This window comes from Chenopodium quinoa, unplaced genomic scaffold (genome assembly GCF_001683475.1).
Source record: "Chenopodium quinoa cultivar QQ74 unplaced genomic scaffold, ASM168347v1, whole genome shotgun sequence".
NCBI lineage: Eukaryota > Viridiplantae > Streptophyta > Magnoliopsida > Caryophyllales > Amaranthaceae > Chenopodium > Chenopodium quinoa.
This window is the reverse complement of record NW_018742684.1, coordinates 1828534-1844226: the sequence shown is the minus strand read 5'-3', so window position 1 is coordinate 1844226 and position 15693 is coordinate 1828534. Positions and strand designations below refer to the sequence as shown.

At 36.1% G+C, this 15693-nt stretch overlaps 4 protein-coding genes across 4 annotated transcripts; 1 reads left to right on the top strand and 3 right to left on the bottom strand.

The window, feature by feature from the left end:
* Positions 1 to 973: 973 nt before the first annotated feature.
* Positions 974 to 1894, bottom strand: LOC110722518 (uncharacterized mitochondrial protein AtMg00810-like). Its single transcript, XM_021901788.1, has one exon. It carries the CDS (start codon positions 1892 to 1894, stop codon positions 974 to 976), a length of 921 nt encoding a protein of 306 aa, XP_021757480.1.
* Positions 1895 to 1939: 45 nt separating this feature from the next.
* Positions 1940 to 5263, bottom strand: LOC110722517. Its single transcript, XM_021901787.1, has 3 exons — positions 4809 to 5263; positions 3506 to 4692; positions 1940 to 2220 (listed from the first exon to the last, which is right to left on the bottom strand). The coding sequence occupies exons 1-3, from the start codon at positions 5261 to 5263 to the stop codon at positions 1940 to 1942; spliced, it is 1923 nt and encodes a 640-aa protein (XP_021757479.1).
* Positions 5264 to 9449: 4186 nt separating this feature from the next.
* Positions 9450 to 10996, bottom strand: LOC110722717 (glutaredoxin domain-containing cysteine-rich protein 1-like). The gene is given in 2 exon segments (XM_021902006.1): positions 9450 to 10100; positions 10103 to 10996. Coding segments are annotated over 2 exon segments (1149 nt in total). The 5' UTR covers positions 10914 to 10996; the 3' UTR covers positions 9450 to 9762.
* Positions 10997 to 14151: 3155 nt separating this feature from the next.
* Positions 14152 to 14847, top strand: LOC110722516 (B3 domain-containing transcription factor NGA4-like). The gene is made up of 3 exons (XM_021901786.1): positions 14152 to 14396; positions 14556 to 14663; positions 14844 to 14847. Exons 1-3 carry the CDS (start codon positions 14152 to 14154, stop codon positions 14845 to 14847), a joined length of 357 nt encoding a protein of 118 aa, XP_021757478.1.
* Positions 14848 to 15693: the final 846 nt, after the last annotated feature.

The window sequence follows — 15693 nt, the reverse complement described above, 5'->3', positions numbered from 1 at the left end:
CATCCTTTAATACAAAGTCTTTTTTTAGCATTTATTACTCAAATAATAAAGAGAAAGGGACTTTATGTTTAGGGACGAAGGGAGTACTATATATAGGGTATGTATGTTTCATCTAATTTTAACTTATTCCTAGTTAGTAGTACACTAGTACATAATAAATGGTGAAAAACGATTATGTTCTTGGTCTGTTTAAAGGCGGGGTTAAGTGAAATTTTAATGGGTTAGTTGGCCATAAAATATTGACTTCAATTAACAAAAGGTGGAAAAAACGTTGAAGTATTAAAAGGTGAAAAATTGGAAAACTCAATCAACAAAAATATGATTAACTCATGTAAAGTATATGTTGAATTTCGGGAAAACTCCTCAGATTGGAGTGTTTACCATTGATTCATATATATAGCGGTTTACAAGAGAGTCGTAATCCTATTATGATAAGGATACGAGATATAACAAAATATATACAAAGATATCCTAATCTGCGACAAATATTATCTAACAAATATAATATCTATCACACCCCCGCAGTCGTAGCGGGAGGAGGTCGTACGCTAAGACTGGACCTAAATTCCATAAATAATTCTCGAGGTAGGCTTTTAGTGAAAATGTCCGCAAACTGATATCTAGAAGGAACATGGAGAACCCGTACTTGCCCCAAAGCAACCTTTTCTCGAACAAAATGAATGTCCATCTCCACATGTTTGGTGTGTTGGTGCTGTACCGGGTTGCCGGAAAGGTAGATAGCTCTGACATTATCACAATAAACGATAGTTGCCTGCCGTAGAGGACAATGTAACTCAAGTAAAAGATTACGAAGCCAACATGCCTCAGAGACAACGTTTGCGACGCCTCGATATTCTGCTTCTGCACTTGACTTAGATAAAGTATGTTGACGCTTAGATGACCAGGAGACGAGGTTGTCCCCAAGGAAACAACAATAACCCGAAGTGGAACGCCGGGTATCGGGACAACCTCCCTAGTCAGCGTCAGTGTAAGTAATCAAGCGATGAGAAATAGTAGGATATAAATGTAAACCGTGATCAATGGTACCCTGAACATAACGCATAATGCATTTCAATGCCTCATAATGAGGTTCCCGGGGATCATGCATAAAAAGACACACCTGTTGTACCGCATAGGCAATATCTGGCCTGGTGAAAGTGAGATACTGAAGAGCACCTGCTAAACTGCGATACAAAGTAGGATCCCGAAATGGTGGTCCTGCATCTGCACTAAGTTTGGACTTAGTGTCAACTGGAATGGCTGCAGGTTTACAAGAGGTCATACCTGCACGCTCTAAAATCTCCTGTGCATACTTTTCCTGTGAAAGTAGCAAATAAGAAGGTTTTCGGGTTACTGCAATACCTAAAAAATAACTCAGAGGCCTCAAGTCAGACATGGGAAACTCAGTTTGCAACTGAGAGATGATCCTTGTACGTAACTTTTCAGAGGAGGTAGCTAAAATAATATCATCAACATATAAGAGCAAATATGCCATATCATCTCCCAGCCGGAAGGTAAAGAGAGAGTTGTCACTTTTAGTAATGACAAAACCCAATGTGATGAGAAAATTCGCAAACCGTTGGTACCAAGCTTTGGGAGCTTGTTTCAAACCATAGAGAGTCTTACGAAGCCGACAAAGATGAGATGGAGCCCTCCGATCAACAAAACCTGGAGGTTGATGCATGTAAACAGTTTCCTGCAAATCACCATATAAAAAGGCATTTTTGACGTCTAATTTATGTATCGACCATTTCTTAGCCATAGCTAAACAAAGAACTGTGCGAATAGTGGCCAGTTTCACTACCGGACTAAAGGTCTCATCGCAATCCACAACCAATTTCCTGCGATTTGCCATCACATACAAGACGAGCTTTGTGCCTTTCAAGGTCACCATTACACTTGTATTTATGCTTAAAAAGCCACATACAATTAACAACATTCACCCCCGTAGGCCTAGGCATGGTGATTTGCCATCACAAAGATGAGATGGAGCCCTCCGATCAACAAAACCTGGAGGTTGATGCATGTAAACAGTTTCCTGCAAATCACCATATAAAAAGGCATTTTTGACGTCTAATTTATGTATCGACCATTTCTTAGCCATAGCTAAACAAAGAACTGTGCGAATAGTGGCCAGTTTCACTACCGGACTAAAGGTCTCATCACAATCCACAACCAATTTCCTGCGATTTGCCATCACATACAAGACGAGCTTTGTGCCTTTCAAGGTCACCATTACACTTGTATTTATGCTTAAAAAGCCACATACAATTAACAACATTCACCCCCGTAGGCCTAGGCACCAATTCCCAAGTCCCTGTTTTAATTAAAGCATTGTACTCATCATTCATAGCCGCATTCCAATTGTGGTCATTTAAAGCTTGTTTATAAGACTTTGGAAGGGGTGATTTTAGGTGAGGGGGATCCGAATTTTGAACAGTGAGGTTGCAATATTTCGGGTTTGGCTTAAATATATCCCGTTTACTACGGGTTATAGGTGGGGATGGGGGAGGTGGACGGCTAGGCTGTAGAGGTGGAATGCCACGCATAGGTGGCAGAGTATATGTGGCGGCTGACTGGACTGGGCTAACTGGGCCAGGGCGACTGTACCGGGTGGCTGGGGCAGTGGGGTCCGCAAGGTGGGTGGAGAAGAAGTTCCACCTTGCGGAGTATGCTGTTGGGCGCAATTGTGAATGGGTGAGGTAGGTGGCGTGTGGGATTGATGGCCTTTTGGTATTGGGCCTGGTTGCATTTGGGCTTGAGAAGATGGGAGGCGCATAAATTGATGAGTAGAAGAGGGGAAGTCTCATCAAAACCCAAAAAGTCATACTCCTTTAAGGTGTATTGTTCCAAGTTTTTAAAAGGGAAGGTAGACTCATCAAAGGTGACGTGATGTGAGATGATGACTTTGCGGGTTGCTAAGTCAAGACATTTATAGCCACGATGGTTGGAAGGGTACCCCAAAAAGACACAAGGAGTGGATCTAGGAGCAAGTTTATGAGAAGTTGTTGCCGATAGATTAGGAAAACATAGACAGCCAAAAACCCGTAAATGGTCATATGATGGGTTTCTACGAAACAAAGCCTGAGCCGGGGTCATTTGCTTAAGAGATTTGGTCGGTAGGATATTAAGGAGATATGTTGCCGTCTCTAGATCATGTGACCAATAGGAAGGGGGCAATGAGGCATGAAATAATAAGGTGCGTTTGACATTGTTTATGGTTCGAACCATACGTTTGACTTTCTCATTTTGTGAAGGTGTGTGGGGACAAGAAAAGCGAAAAACCAAGCCATTTTCAACACAAATTTTTTTGAATGGGTCATTGTCAAATTTTCGACCATGATCACTTTGAAAGGATTTAATAGGCCGTTCGAATTGTGTTTGCACATATTGTTTAAAGTGAATAAAAGATTGGTAGCTTGAGATTTATAAGCAAGAGGTATGGCCCACACATAATGAGTGAAATCATCAAGAATAACTAAATAATATTTGTGACCATTAATACTTCGAATAGAAGAAGTCCATAAATCAGCATGAATAATGTCAAAAGCAAAGAAAGTATTATTATTTGAATCATAAAAAGGTAGTCTAACATGTTTTCCTATTTGACAAGAATTGCAAAAAGATGAACCATGGTCCTTATTACAAGAAATTAAATTATTGCTCCTAAGAAAACTTAAAGAAGAGACTCCGGGATGTCCTAAACGATCATGCCATGGGGTGACTGCAGTGAGGGTGGTGGCTAGGCAAGTGCTTGGTGAGCTTGAGGTGATAGGATAGAGGTCGCCGGTATTATTGCATCTCGTTATTACCCTCGCCGTGCGAAGATCCTTCACAGTAAAACCATTAGGGTCAAATTCTATAGACACCTTATTATCAGAAGTAAATCTACGGACAGAAATTAAATTCTTAATAATTTGAGGTGCAAGAAGAAAATTTTTAAGGTTAAGGGAATTATTATTAAGGAGGGTGGTATGACCATAACCAGTAATTAGAATGCGGTGACCATTACCTACTAAAATATGATAATTAGTGCTTAAATTAAAAAAGGGTAGAAGTGTACCGGCATTGTTTGTCATATGAGACGTAGCTCCGGAGTCCATGTACCATCCGTTTTCCGGATTTGGGAAATTCATAGAAGAGTAAGTACTGTTGAACTCCGTGGGTGTCATTGATGGGCCATATTGTGGTTGATCGATTGTATAAGCCTGCTGGGAGTATAAGCCACGTGATGGACCAGCATTGGGCCGAACCTGATAGGCCCCATTGGTTGGGAATGGAGCAGGTGGTACGGCCCAACCTTGAGGCTGCCAAAAAATCTGATGCGGATTGGGCCAAGGGGGCTGCTGAGCCCAGGTCTGCCCATTAGAAGAAGCCCCATTATTGTTTTGCAATTGATTCTGCTGTTGAGTGGAATTATTAGCTGACTTGTTATTGTTGCTAGTCTCACGACCCTTACCTCGTCCATTTCCTCCGCCGCTTTTGCCACCCTGTGCGACCGCCACGCCCACCGCTGCCTCTGTCACCTGAGCCACGGCCGGGCTGAGATGAGGGCTGCAATTGTGAAGTGTCTGAGTCTTGTTGTGCGACAAAGGATGTTTGTTGCGGTTGACCTTGGTCGTTGGCTCGGCGCGATTCTTCAAGAAGAAGGCGAGACCTGGCAGTATTGAAGGACGGTAATGGCTCGGTTTGCTGAATCATCATCGCCATCGTGTCAAAGTTAGAGTTTGTGAGACCGGAAACGAGACGTATCACCATCTTCTGTTCCGAAACCGGTTGATCAATGTTAGCTAATTGATCAGCTATACTCTTGCTGTTGACAATAAGCAGTGACATTAGAAAAATTGCTAATGTGAAGTAAATTAAACTGATTTTCAAGATATACGGCCCTAGTATTTTTGTTATCTTGAAAGATTTCTTTAATTCGATCCCAAAGGTTCTGTGCAGTCGATTTTGGTGCCAAAATCGTGTTGAGAAGTTCGGTTGAGATTGTGCCGTAAATCCATTGTTTAACAATTGCATCAAGACGCTTCCACAAGGCATCCAAAACATCAGTTGGACGGGATACGGTTGGGTCAATGTGATCTAACACATTATACGCACAAGCATGATTCTCAAATAACTCCACCCAATTGGAGTATTGGACTTTCTCATAGTCAAGAACAAGTGGAATTGCATTCTTTATATTATTTACCGCCAAAGCAGGGTGAAACTCCGTCGTAGGCGGTGGTGGTGGAGGAGGGGAGTCAGTATCCTTTGTCATGATAACTGAAAATAGCAGGTAACCAAAGAACAAGGAAAGGGAGTTGACTAGTAGCCGAAATCTGGAAACAAAGGAGAACAAAACAAAAAAAGAAATAGGGGAAAGGTTGCGGAAAACGTAAAGCAGGAAGGTCCCAATAAAACCGAAAAACCAAAAATTAAATTTTGGGAAAAATAAAAAAATTGAGATTTAAAATCTAAGTTGTGATACCATGTTGGATTTCGGGAAAACTCCTCAGATTGGAGTGTGTACCATTGATTCATATATATAGCGATTTACAAGAGAGTCGTAATCCTATTATGATAAGGATACGAGATATAACAAAATATATACAAAGATATCCTAATATACGACAAATATTATCTAACAAATATAATATCTATTAGTATTCGATTAGAATCTTAATGCCACTTGTTAGTTGTTTGACAGTGATAATAGAACTATATGGCAACTTATGGATATATTTGATGGTTTTATAGGATTATATAGCAACTTATGGATATATGAGTGTAAAATTGGAAATTTTATATTGTTACATGTGAGTGTGCCGTGACTCGTGAGCCGGAGTATTGTTATTATGCTTAATCATTATTATGCTTAATCTATTATGCTTTACTTCACATAGAGTATATTATAAGTTACATTATATTGTTACATATGGGTGTGTCGTGAGATTACCTAGTGTTATTATGCTTAATCTATTAGGCGTTACCCTAAATAGAGTCTATTGCTACATGTCAATATTAATATTATAAATATAATATATACATTTTGTGAAATTGTTGGGTGATTAAAGGTGGTTGGCCGAAGGAATTAATTAAGCCCCTTTATGTTGTTGACTTTTAGTTGATATATTTTTCACCTATGTTATGTATTGATTTAGTGATTTACTATGATTAACTAATTTAAATTCATGATTTTGGAGTTTGCTAAACTTGAATTGTATATTGAATGGAATTTATTGATCAAATGTGACAGATAATTTATATTAGGGAATTAATTTTAAAAATCATAAGTTAGGAGTATTATTTTAACTATTTATACCATCATTATATTTGTGGACATAATGAAATTTGAAATATATCTTCGTATTTTGCAAGTGATATTAGATAATTCTATCATAACGGTAACTTTCTCACTTCCAGAAGGTTACATTAGCACCTTGCAGTTTCATGGATCGAGTAATTTACTCGATACTGAAAATGGAAGACAGTAGATGCAGGCTACCAACCTTCTCCTACTGTTAGTTTCAATGAGAATATATACGAATAAGGTAATTCTGTAATGAAATTTAATTAGTTATATATATAAAAGTATATTTTGATAATTTGTTGATTGAATTTATATGAATTTGTGAACTTCTTAATTGAATTAGAGGTTGTGTGTAATAATTTACTTATTATGTACGAAGTACTTTATATGAATGTTAATTGGACTCCAAAACGGCAAAGGAAGAACCTTCTTGTGAATTTATTAGATTTACTAATTATGTATGAAAGTAGTTTATATACATAATATACATGCAATATATGTGCAATATATGTGTGTGTTTTAGAATTTTTAGCAATTATGGTGACTTATTTATAGTTTGAGGTCTTTTAAAATTGTCAAGTAGATAGTTGTGTTATCAGCCAACCATTTACCACCTTTGATATTTGTAGGGAATAATTTCAAGCCTTTAAAATCCCACTAGCTCGAACCCCACTGTGATCATACACTAAAGTACGGTGGCGTCCAAAAGGGAAGAAGATAGAGCAAAAGAGTCGCCAACAAGTTTTTAAGGAACTTGTAAACCGTTCACGAGGTGAAGGTTACACCCCTTAACGATCCAAGAGATCGTCAACTCCATAAGGTCATGAACCAAATAAGGGTTCGGGGATGATGGTACAAATCCAACCTAAAAGAGATTGAACCTGCCCTAATAATAGGCCTCTACTTTATTCTGCTTGTATTCATGTGCGCTTTCTGACTAACATACAATCAATAGGATTAACCCTAAACTTGTTTAACCTATGTTGGTTGAATTTAATGCACAAATAAACTATTATTGGTGATCACTTGAATTATAATCATATTAGCCCTAACAAGATTATTAATTATCTTATCAAGCGTGATTACAAGTACCAAATTCCCTTTAACCTGCAATAAAAGGTGATCAAGCAATAACAATATAAATATGCATATCAAGCAACATAATAATAATCATCAATTAATCATAATCATAAATATTAGGAAGAACATAGGAAACATCATATTTTTAATCACGCTTAATATTAAAAATACCCTAAACATGATACTAGGAATCATCAAAATAACAATTTAAGCATGATATCTACATCATGAAATCAATTAAACCATTAAAGTACTTACTTGGATGCCTCGTACCTCTTTCTAATTACAAAATACACACGTTAGTAGCTTCAAGGAAAATAATAAACAAAACAATTAAATCAAATAATTGAAATAGAGATTAAACCCTCAGAAATTAAAACCTTTCACGTCTAGGGCGAAGGCAACTTCGAATATGGCTAGGTGTTTCAAGATCTTGTGAATGCGAAATTTTGTATGAAAAAGTAAAGTTTAGAAAAGAAAGAATGAATGTTAATGAAAGTTGATGAAAAGAGATGAGTGAAAAGGATTATTTGACTGTAGATGAATGCTAATTGGTGAATGATGAAGATAGTTGATGAAGACTTAAGAATAAAGAGAATTGGTGGACGATAGATGTAGATGATCCATGAAAACGGAGTTTTTGATATGATATTTATAGAGAAAATCAGCCAAAAAAGATAATTTATCAAAACAGAGTCTGAAGATCGCAGAACCACCTTGGCGCCAGCCCTGGCTCATTGGCGCCAGGACCAGTGGCTAGCGCCAGGCGCCAATGGCTGGCGTCTGGCGCCAAGGCTTGGGGTTGGACGCCAAACCGGCTTTTAACACGTTTTCGAAAATCTGATAATTTTACCGTACTAGAAGATAAAATAATATAATTTCAGTCGAAAATGCTATTTGATCTAATTAAAACTCTAAAGAATCCTAATTGAATTAAGAATGATAAGAACCTTCTAGAAGACCAAAACCATTCCTAATTACATTAGGAATGATAAATCATATTAGGCCCTCCCCTAGATCATTGGGCCGTACTTAAAACTCAAACCGGGCCCAGTTTAGTAAATTGGCCATAAATTCCTCAATATTCATCGGAATTGGACTTATAATATATCGTTGGAAAGGTCTTTGCAAGCCCCATATAACTATACCACTATTGGACCCATATCATGGACCAACCAAACTGGATTGAATGTTTTCTTAAAATAAAGTTTTCATAAACAGAGAGAAGAGAAAAGAAAAGAAAAGAAAAGAAATAAAACTTTCCGCAACACTAGACCTTTCCACACTTTCGTTTCATTCGATTATGATTCGGCGTGAAAGACACTCATCACTGGGTTTGGTTTTGGGGAGACACAAATGGGTGTCTACAATATCCATCAAAGTTGAAATGTCTTTTTGAATATTGCCGACACTGCCATGTAAGTGAACCTAAACGAAAATATAAACATAAAATAACTTTAGATGAGTGTAGCATAATAAGTCATCAAGTATGATGAATGTATTATTATTATTATTATTATTATTATTATTATTATTATTATTATTATTATTATGAAGTATTACTTATTCTGATTGAGTGCATATTCCAATAAGCTCTACGAGTGCAACAAAGAATACATGATCGAATGTTGCATATGAATTGAACCCTGAGATGTCACTGAGCAATACGTACCTAGAATCCAATGCAAAAATTTAAAGAAGATTAAGTTTACTCAATGTGACAATTATAGCAAGTTAGGTGTAGTTAAGCTAGTACCTCACTTCAATAAGTAGGCCATAAAAGGGTGGAGAACAACATGTTCTCTTGGAAGGAGATCTCAACTTTATTCTCATTTTGCTCTTTAATGCTAAAGGAGTCTCATAGAATACTGCACAAGTTAAATATCTAGAGTGATACTAACATTACTTCTTGAATGTAAAAATATTATCAGGGAAGAAAATAAATTGAATAAAGGCCAAATAAAGATGAAAAAACCTTTTATCTAAAGACATTTTTATTTATTTTTTTAGTATAATGAAACTTTTAGGACAAGAATTTCAATATAAAGTCCTCCAAGTAAAATTAAAAGTTCTACGAAAGTTCGTTTTGTGTATTTTCATTTTACTTGGAGCCATATACACAAAATGGTTACGAACACTCCTTATGAAAATGACAAAATTTATGATGACAGATACCCAATTTAAGACTAGAGATCATATTAGTAATGATACTTATGTAAAGAGTTTCCAAACAAACAAAAAAAAAAAAAAAGGAAAAAACTTATGTAAAGAGTAGGCAACCTAATTAATATGTTGTTGAACTCTCTTGATCAAACTAGTAGTAATTAAAAGATTAATTGTAATCTAAACATTTTTTCTTGAAATCCTTAAAACTCTTAGCTTTGACTTCATTTGTGGCAAAGAGGACAATGAACCAACCCATTTTCATTACACTTGGGACACCTTTCCTTCTCATCTCCAACTATCATCCTGCAACTCCCTCCACATTCCATACAAGGCACAAACCTTGCCCCACCACACCCTTCACATCCTTGCCAACCTAGCCCCCGCTCTACTCGTGCCGAACTCATTATCCTCCCGAGTCGCCCCGACTCGTTTAGCTCCACCACCTCCTCCGCCCCTCCTAGATACCTTCCCTTCACAAACAACCTTGGCACGGGAACAGGGCAGGGGACTCCTGCCCCGTCCCCGTTGCTCACTAACTCCTTCAACTCCCCAAGGAAGGGGCGTGTAACGACACGTCCCGTTCATCAAACACGACACGATGATTCTCTAGGATCATCCTAACTCGGTTACAATCCTCAAAAGTCCTCCTTACTCCACCCAACGACGTCGTATAGAGCACCACTAAGTGGGCTCCACCAGGAGGACATATCTCGGGAAAGTCGTTAAGTGGGTCCCTTTTACTCTTCATTATCTTATCAAACACAGCTTCTTTTCCTTCCTTTTCCTTCTCTAACATGTCTCTTAATATAAATGGGTTGGCCTTCAAAGACCCGCCAACCTTACTCGAAATTGGAACCGGAACCTCCAGCGACTCCGACTCGTCCCGGGTCAACCCCGACTTCCTCAATCGATTCAGCTGCTTCTTCGCTTCGTTATTCCCCGATGACTCGTCCTGAGTCGACTCAGCTTTCATCTGCTTCGTATCATCGTACTTCTTAGTCTCCAACTCCTCAAGCGTGTGAAACGAGAAGTTCTTCTGAATACCCGGGTTCGGGCCTGGAGTCGGGTTCGGGTCGGGCTCCGGCTTGGCGGCTGCGGCTGGCTTCTTGAGATTTTCTTCCAACAATTCCTTGCTGACCTCCTCCCACGTGCGAGGCCCATCAGAGGCATCCTTCTCAAACGTGTCGAGCTTCTCAAGCACGTGAGCTGGCACGTGCGAAGATTTCTTCTGATCATTTATTTGTGCGGCATTATCAAGCTTAAGCCAAGGTTCTTCAATGGCGTTGATGTCGAAAACCGCGAAACTAGATGGTGGTGGACGGTAGATATACGGGGTTGTACCATCTACTTTCTTAGACGATGCACACCCCATAATTTCTCCTCACTTAAGAAAAATTAATTATAGGAGAATTTTTGTTTTTCTTTTTGATTTTCCTTTTTTAATTAAGTTGGGAAAAGAGGGGGTTGTTATTGCATGGGAGGAGATGGTTTTATCTATAAGGGGCGACTCATGTGGGCTTAAAATGTGGCACGTGTAGGTGGTAATTGAATGGTTATAGGCTAGCCAAGTATTGCTCTTTGTTCTTATTCTGTAACATTATTCTTGTATCGTATTCCCTTTGTCCCTTAATTATTGTTCCATTTTTTTAATATGGTGATTTTAAAAATACAAGTAAGAAAGATGGAACAATATTTAAGTATGTAACTATAGCTAGTGTAATTTCTTTCTAATCTATTTACTATTTCAGATCATATACTAAAAATGTACCCGATTACTCAATACAACTCTTAATAAATTAAGTATATAGATAGAACAAATATTTAAAGGACGAAAGATTATGTTAAAGTTATATAGGATAAGGCCAGGTTTATTGTTAATAATCAATGAATTACAGCCAAAAATAAATAAAATTATACTATAGTAGATTGTTGATATAATTTAAGCTAAGATTGATGTTGATTGGAATAATCAAACAAGGGGGTTTAATTTGTATTAGACACATCTATAATCTATCACACGTTACACATATATATCGACATATTTGGCTAAGATTACCTAAATAAGCGGTTCTACTAGTTTTGGTGCTTAGTGGCTTCAAATGGCTTAGATGGATGATAATCATTTTATTATCAAGGTTAAAGACAGCACGTACTATAGCATCTTTCTTTGATAATGATGGATACAAGCATACAACTATAACAAGTGTATTACACCCTCTAAAAGCGTTCATATTGTAATTTCAATACTCCGTAGATCGTATAATTTATTTCGGATTGACTAAATTTTTATTAGCTACGTTATTAAAACAGTCTATATGTCACGAGGATTTCTTCATTGCGCCACATCATCCAATCAACGTCTTATTATGCCATGTCATCACCCGCTTAACGCCACGTGGATCTCCTTTCTATTTGTCTCTCATTTAATGTCATGCACTCATAACTAATAACAAAAACAACAATCTCCACAAGATTTGAACTTGCAACCTTTTATTCTAGAACTAAGCATCTTACCACCAAATTATGATATTTATGTTAATTTTTTAAACAAAATATTTAATATGTATAACAAAGTTAATTACAAGAAAATAAAGTAATGATTTGGGGCATCGCTCGGGCCTAAATATTAGTTAAATAATCAAAAGATAGTTACTCAAAAAAAAATAAAAATCAAAAGGTAATTAATTTTAATAAAAATAGATTTAGCTTGAACATAATACTCTCTCAGTCCAAATTTTTTTTTTGTAGCTGTATGACTCACCAAAATACTTATCAGAAACTGTAAAGTTAAAAGTGATGTATAAAAAAATGAATAAAGTATTTAAATGAGGTTGTTAGAAATAACACATCAAAGTAGTCTGTTTCAGGGAAAAAAAAAATCAAAGTATCCTGCATGTTCCTTAGAGAGTTAGAGCATTAGAGCTATCTTAGTATTTGGGCGGTTGGGCCTATCAAAGTAGCCTCCATGTTCCTTGAGCATTAGAGCTATCTTAGTATTTGGGCCTGCCTTTCAGCTGTCCTAGATCAACAACATGTGCCAAATTTCAAAGCCTAAAATTACGATTGTTGAATATAGCATTTATAGGGCCCAATGCAAGCAGCAACCCAATAACATGTCTAGGCGCAGCTACTAAGAGCAAGTTTAGCCCTAATTCTTAAGAGTTGGAGTGACATCATAATTTTGAGTCTTAAGACTTTTTCCATTTTTCTTCTTAAATCTCAAACAAGTCTCAAGTTTTATTTTTATTATCTTTTATTTATTTATTTTTTTTTACACTTTTCTACATATAATATGTCAAATATTTGAGTCTTAAGGCTAAGAGCAAGTTTTAGCCCCAAGTCTTAGGACTTGGATGTGACATCATTTTGGTGGTCCCCATTGAAAATGCTGTCATCAAATTCCTGTTAAGACTCACTAAGACTTATACACAAATTTGAAAGATAGTAACCGAAAAAAACGTGTAGTACAATTTTATTTTTTTTGTTCTCTTTTTCTATTTTATCAAAATATTTTTTAAACTACAAAGTCATCCCATAAACAGTTTAGCTTAGATTAGTCAAAAATTAATGAATGGTTAAGATTTAATCTAATATAGTGACTACAATTTTATTGTAGCCATATGAAAATAATCTTGAATTTTGGATATTTAATATAGATTTACAAGAAGATAGTGAATTGAATGTAACTATGTAGGTAATTCTCAAAATTAATATATTACAAGTCACATATGTGTATGTCATGCATCATTTACATATTGAGAATGGAGTTGAAAATGGGTCACTTCACCAAGAGACATAAGTCTTTTAGTCAAAAGAATATTCTTTTAATCATAAAATTATTCTACAAAAGATATCTTTTTCACCAAAAGTATGGTATAGAGTACTAAGTAATGCGACATACATCTCACTATTACTACCACCGTACCACTACTACTAATAATATTTTTATATCGTTTCACACAACCTAAACTATTGCCCATAATCATATAAATGTAAACTATATGCACATTTATCATACTAATGTTACAAAATTAATTAAGTACATGTCAAGACTGTGATAGTCTCATAGACAAGTTTTTCACTCTAATGATGTTTATGTAAGATTATCAAAGACATGAAGTAGATGGCCAATAAAGTTAAATAATTACAAGATCCCACATTGTACATTTGTACGTACATACCGTTATTAGTTAGAATAGAAAAGGGTCAAACCTTGTACTCTTTAGATTCTTTAATTTGGTCATCATCAAGTGCTTTTCAATGGAGAATAAAATCTTCATCTATATATGATTAGATTATAATTTGGAATTATTATTATATGAGTTACGTTGCTATCTCATCTCTATTAATACAACCCACACATACAGACCAAAAAGGGGACATGGCGGGCCACTGCAAACTTTGACAAATGACGGTTTAGAGGTTATATATATATAGAAGAATAGAATGAAGCAAATCAAACTATGCTAGAACAAGCAACAATCACATACATACAAATTAAAATATCTTTACATAACTTAGCATAAAGCTAGCTTAGTATACTCTTATAAGTGATAGATATTCGTGTTGTACACTTGTACGTATACACGGAGCTGTTTTTAAGAGAAAGAATGGAGCTACTTTTCTCCAAAAAGCTAACTCCAACTGATGTTGGTTTTAGACTGTCATGGCCACGTAAACACTTGGATCTCTTACGCCGTTTGTCATCAATCAATCTTAATCAACCACCCAATGATGATGAGAGCAGCGGATTGGAATTTCAAGTGTATGACATGGAAGGGCGCAGTTGGACTCTAACTTGCACCACTAGGTCCAGCATACATCCTAAGCCTGTCATATCTCGCGGCTGGAGGAGGTATGAACTCTTCTCATCATCCTATACACAACAAATAATCCTATATATATATTTGAGTTTGTACAAAAATTTAAAATTGGTCAAATTATATTAATCCATGAACATCTTTGTATGTAAAGCTTACATAGTTACATGTACATTATATTTCGATGAAAACAGGTTAGTAAAAGACAATGGATTACGCGAAAATGATGAAATCAAGTTTTACAAGAATCTTGATCCTGGTTCACCTATCTTCATTCATGTGACGCCTAGAGCTCAACAAGGGTAGGTATATGATACGAGTATTTATATATTTATCCCAAGTCTCTAACCATATATGTTCAGAAAAGTACATTCTCCAGATCATTGTTATATGAATGTTATGCCTCATCATTATTAGTACTTTTTATAAGTAGCAGCGTGCAAGTCTTAATACTATTATCTTCAAATTTTGTCTGTTTGCAGGTAGGAGGGAGTACTGAAGTTATTCAACTATCGATCCACTTGAATTGAACGAGGCTCTGTGTAATATGAAGCATTACTATCAATACTTTAATTTTATCGTTCCTTTGACGTCTACGGCCTATTGTGATCTTCAATCTTTAAGAATGTTACTTTTATGCAGCTTTTCATACATTTGTGTTTCAGTGGGATCGAGTAATCGAGTAATCGAGTTTGGTTTAGTGAAAGCCTCAACTTGTCTAAAAGTTTAAATGAGTGTACTTTAATTTGTGTTCTTGTTTAAGTTAAGTGTATGTATGAATGAATGTATGATGTTTAAAGTTTGTAAAATTGCTGTTATATATAAGCTTCTTCTATGTTAAAGCAAGGATTTTTACAACTATGTTTGCATCATTAGCCGTACGTGCATATCCCCAACTTTATGGGATGTGCATTATCAACTAAACGCATCCATCCATGCTCTCTCTAGCGGAATAATGTTTTAAAAATCACACATTAAAATATATGGCACATACAATAATTGGTAAGACAATTCCTTCAAAAAAAAAAAAAAAATGGTAAGACAATATATATGGCACATTAAAATATATTTGTACTCATTAAAAAAGACAATATATATGTACCTATACATTAGTTTCTAGCAAATTTTCAACATGAAAGCAATTGTTAATAGCTGAAGTGCTCTATCACAATTATAATCTAGTCATCTTGTTTCCATTTCTTCAATGTGGTTAAAGTAGTCCCCACGAGCTTAGGTTACATTACATCTTAATAACAAACATGCTTGTAGTAAGTTTATTCGACGACAAAAATTAAAAATGTTAGAAAGTACTTCGTATAAATTAGATGTGAA

Coding starts and splice junctions, on each gene's coding strand:
- LOC110722518 (XM_021901788.1), bottom strand. CDS start 1,894: ATGGTGACCTTGAAAGGCACAAAGCTCGTCTTGTATGTGATGGCAAAT.
- LOC110722517 (XM_021901787.1), bottom strand. CDS start 5,263: ATGACAAAGGATACTGACTCCCCTCCTCCACCACCACCGCCTACGACG. Junction 4,693..4,808: donor GCTTATTGTCAACAGCAAGA/GTATAGCTGATC, acceptor ATGATGATTCAG/CAAACCGAGCCATTACCGTC. Junction 2,221..3,505: donor ATGGACTTCTTCTATTCGAA/GTATTAATGGTC, acceptor TGACCTTGAAAG/GCACAAAGCTCGTCTTGTAT.
- LOC110722516 (XM_021901786.1), top strand. CDS start 14,152: ATGGAGCTACTTTTCTCCAAAAAGCTAACTCCAACTGATGTTGGTTTT. Junction 14,397..14,555: donor ATATCTCGCGGCTGGAGGAG/GTATGAACTCTT, acceptor CGATGAAAACAG/GTTAGTAAAAGACAATGGAT.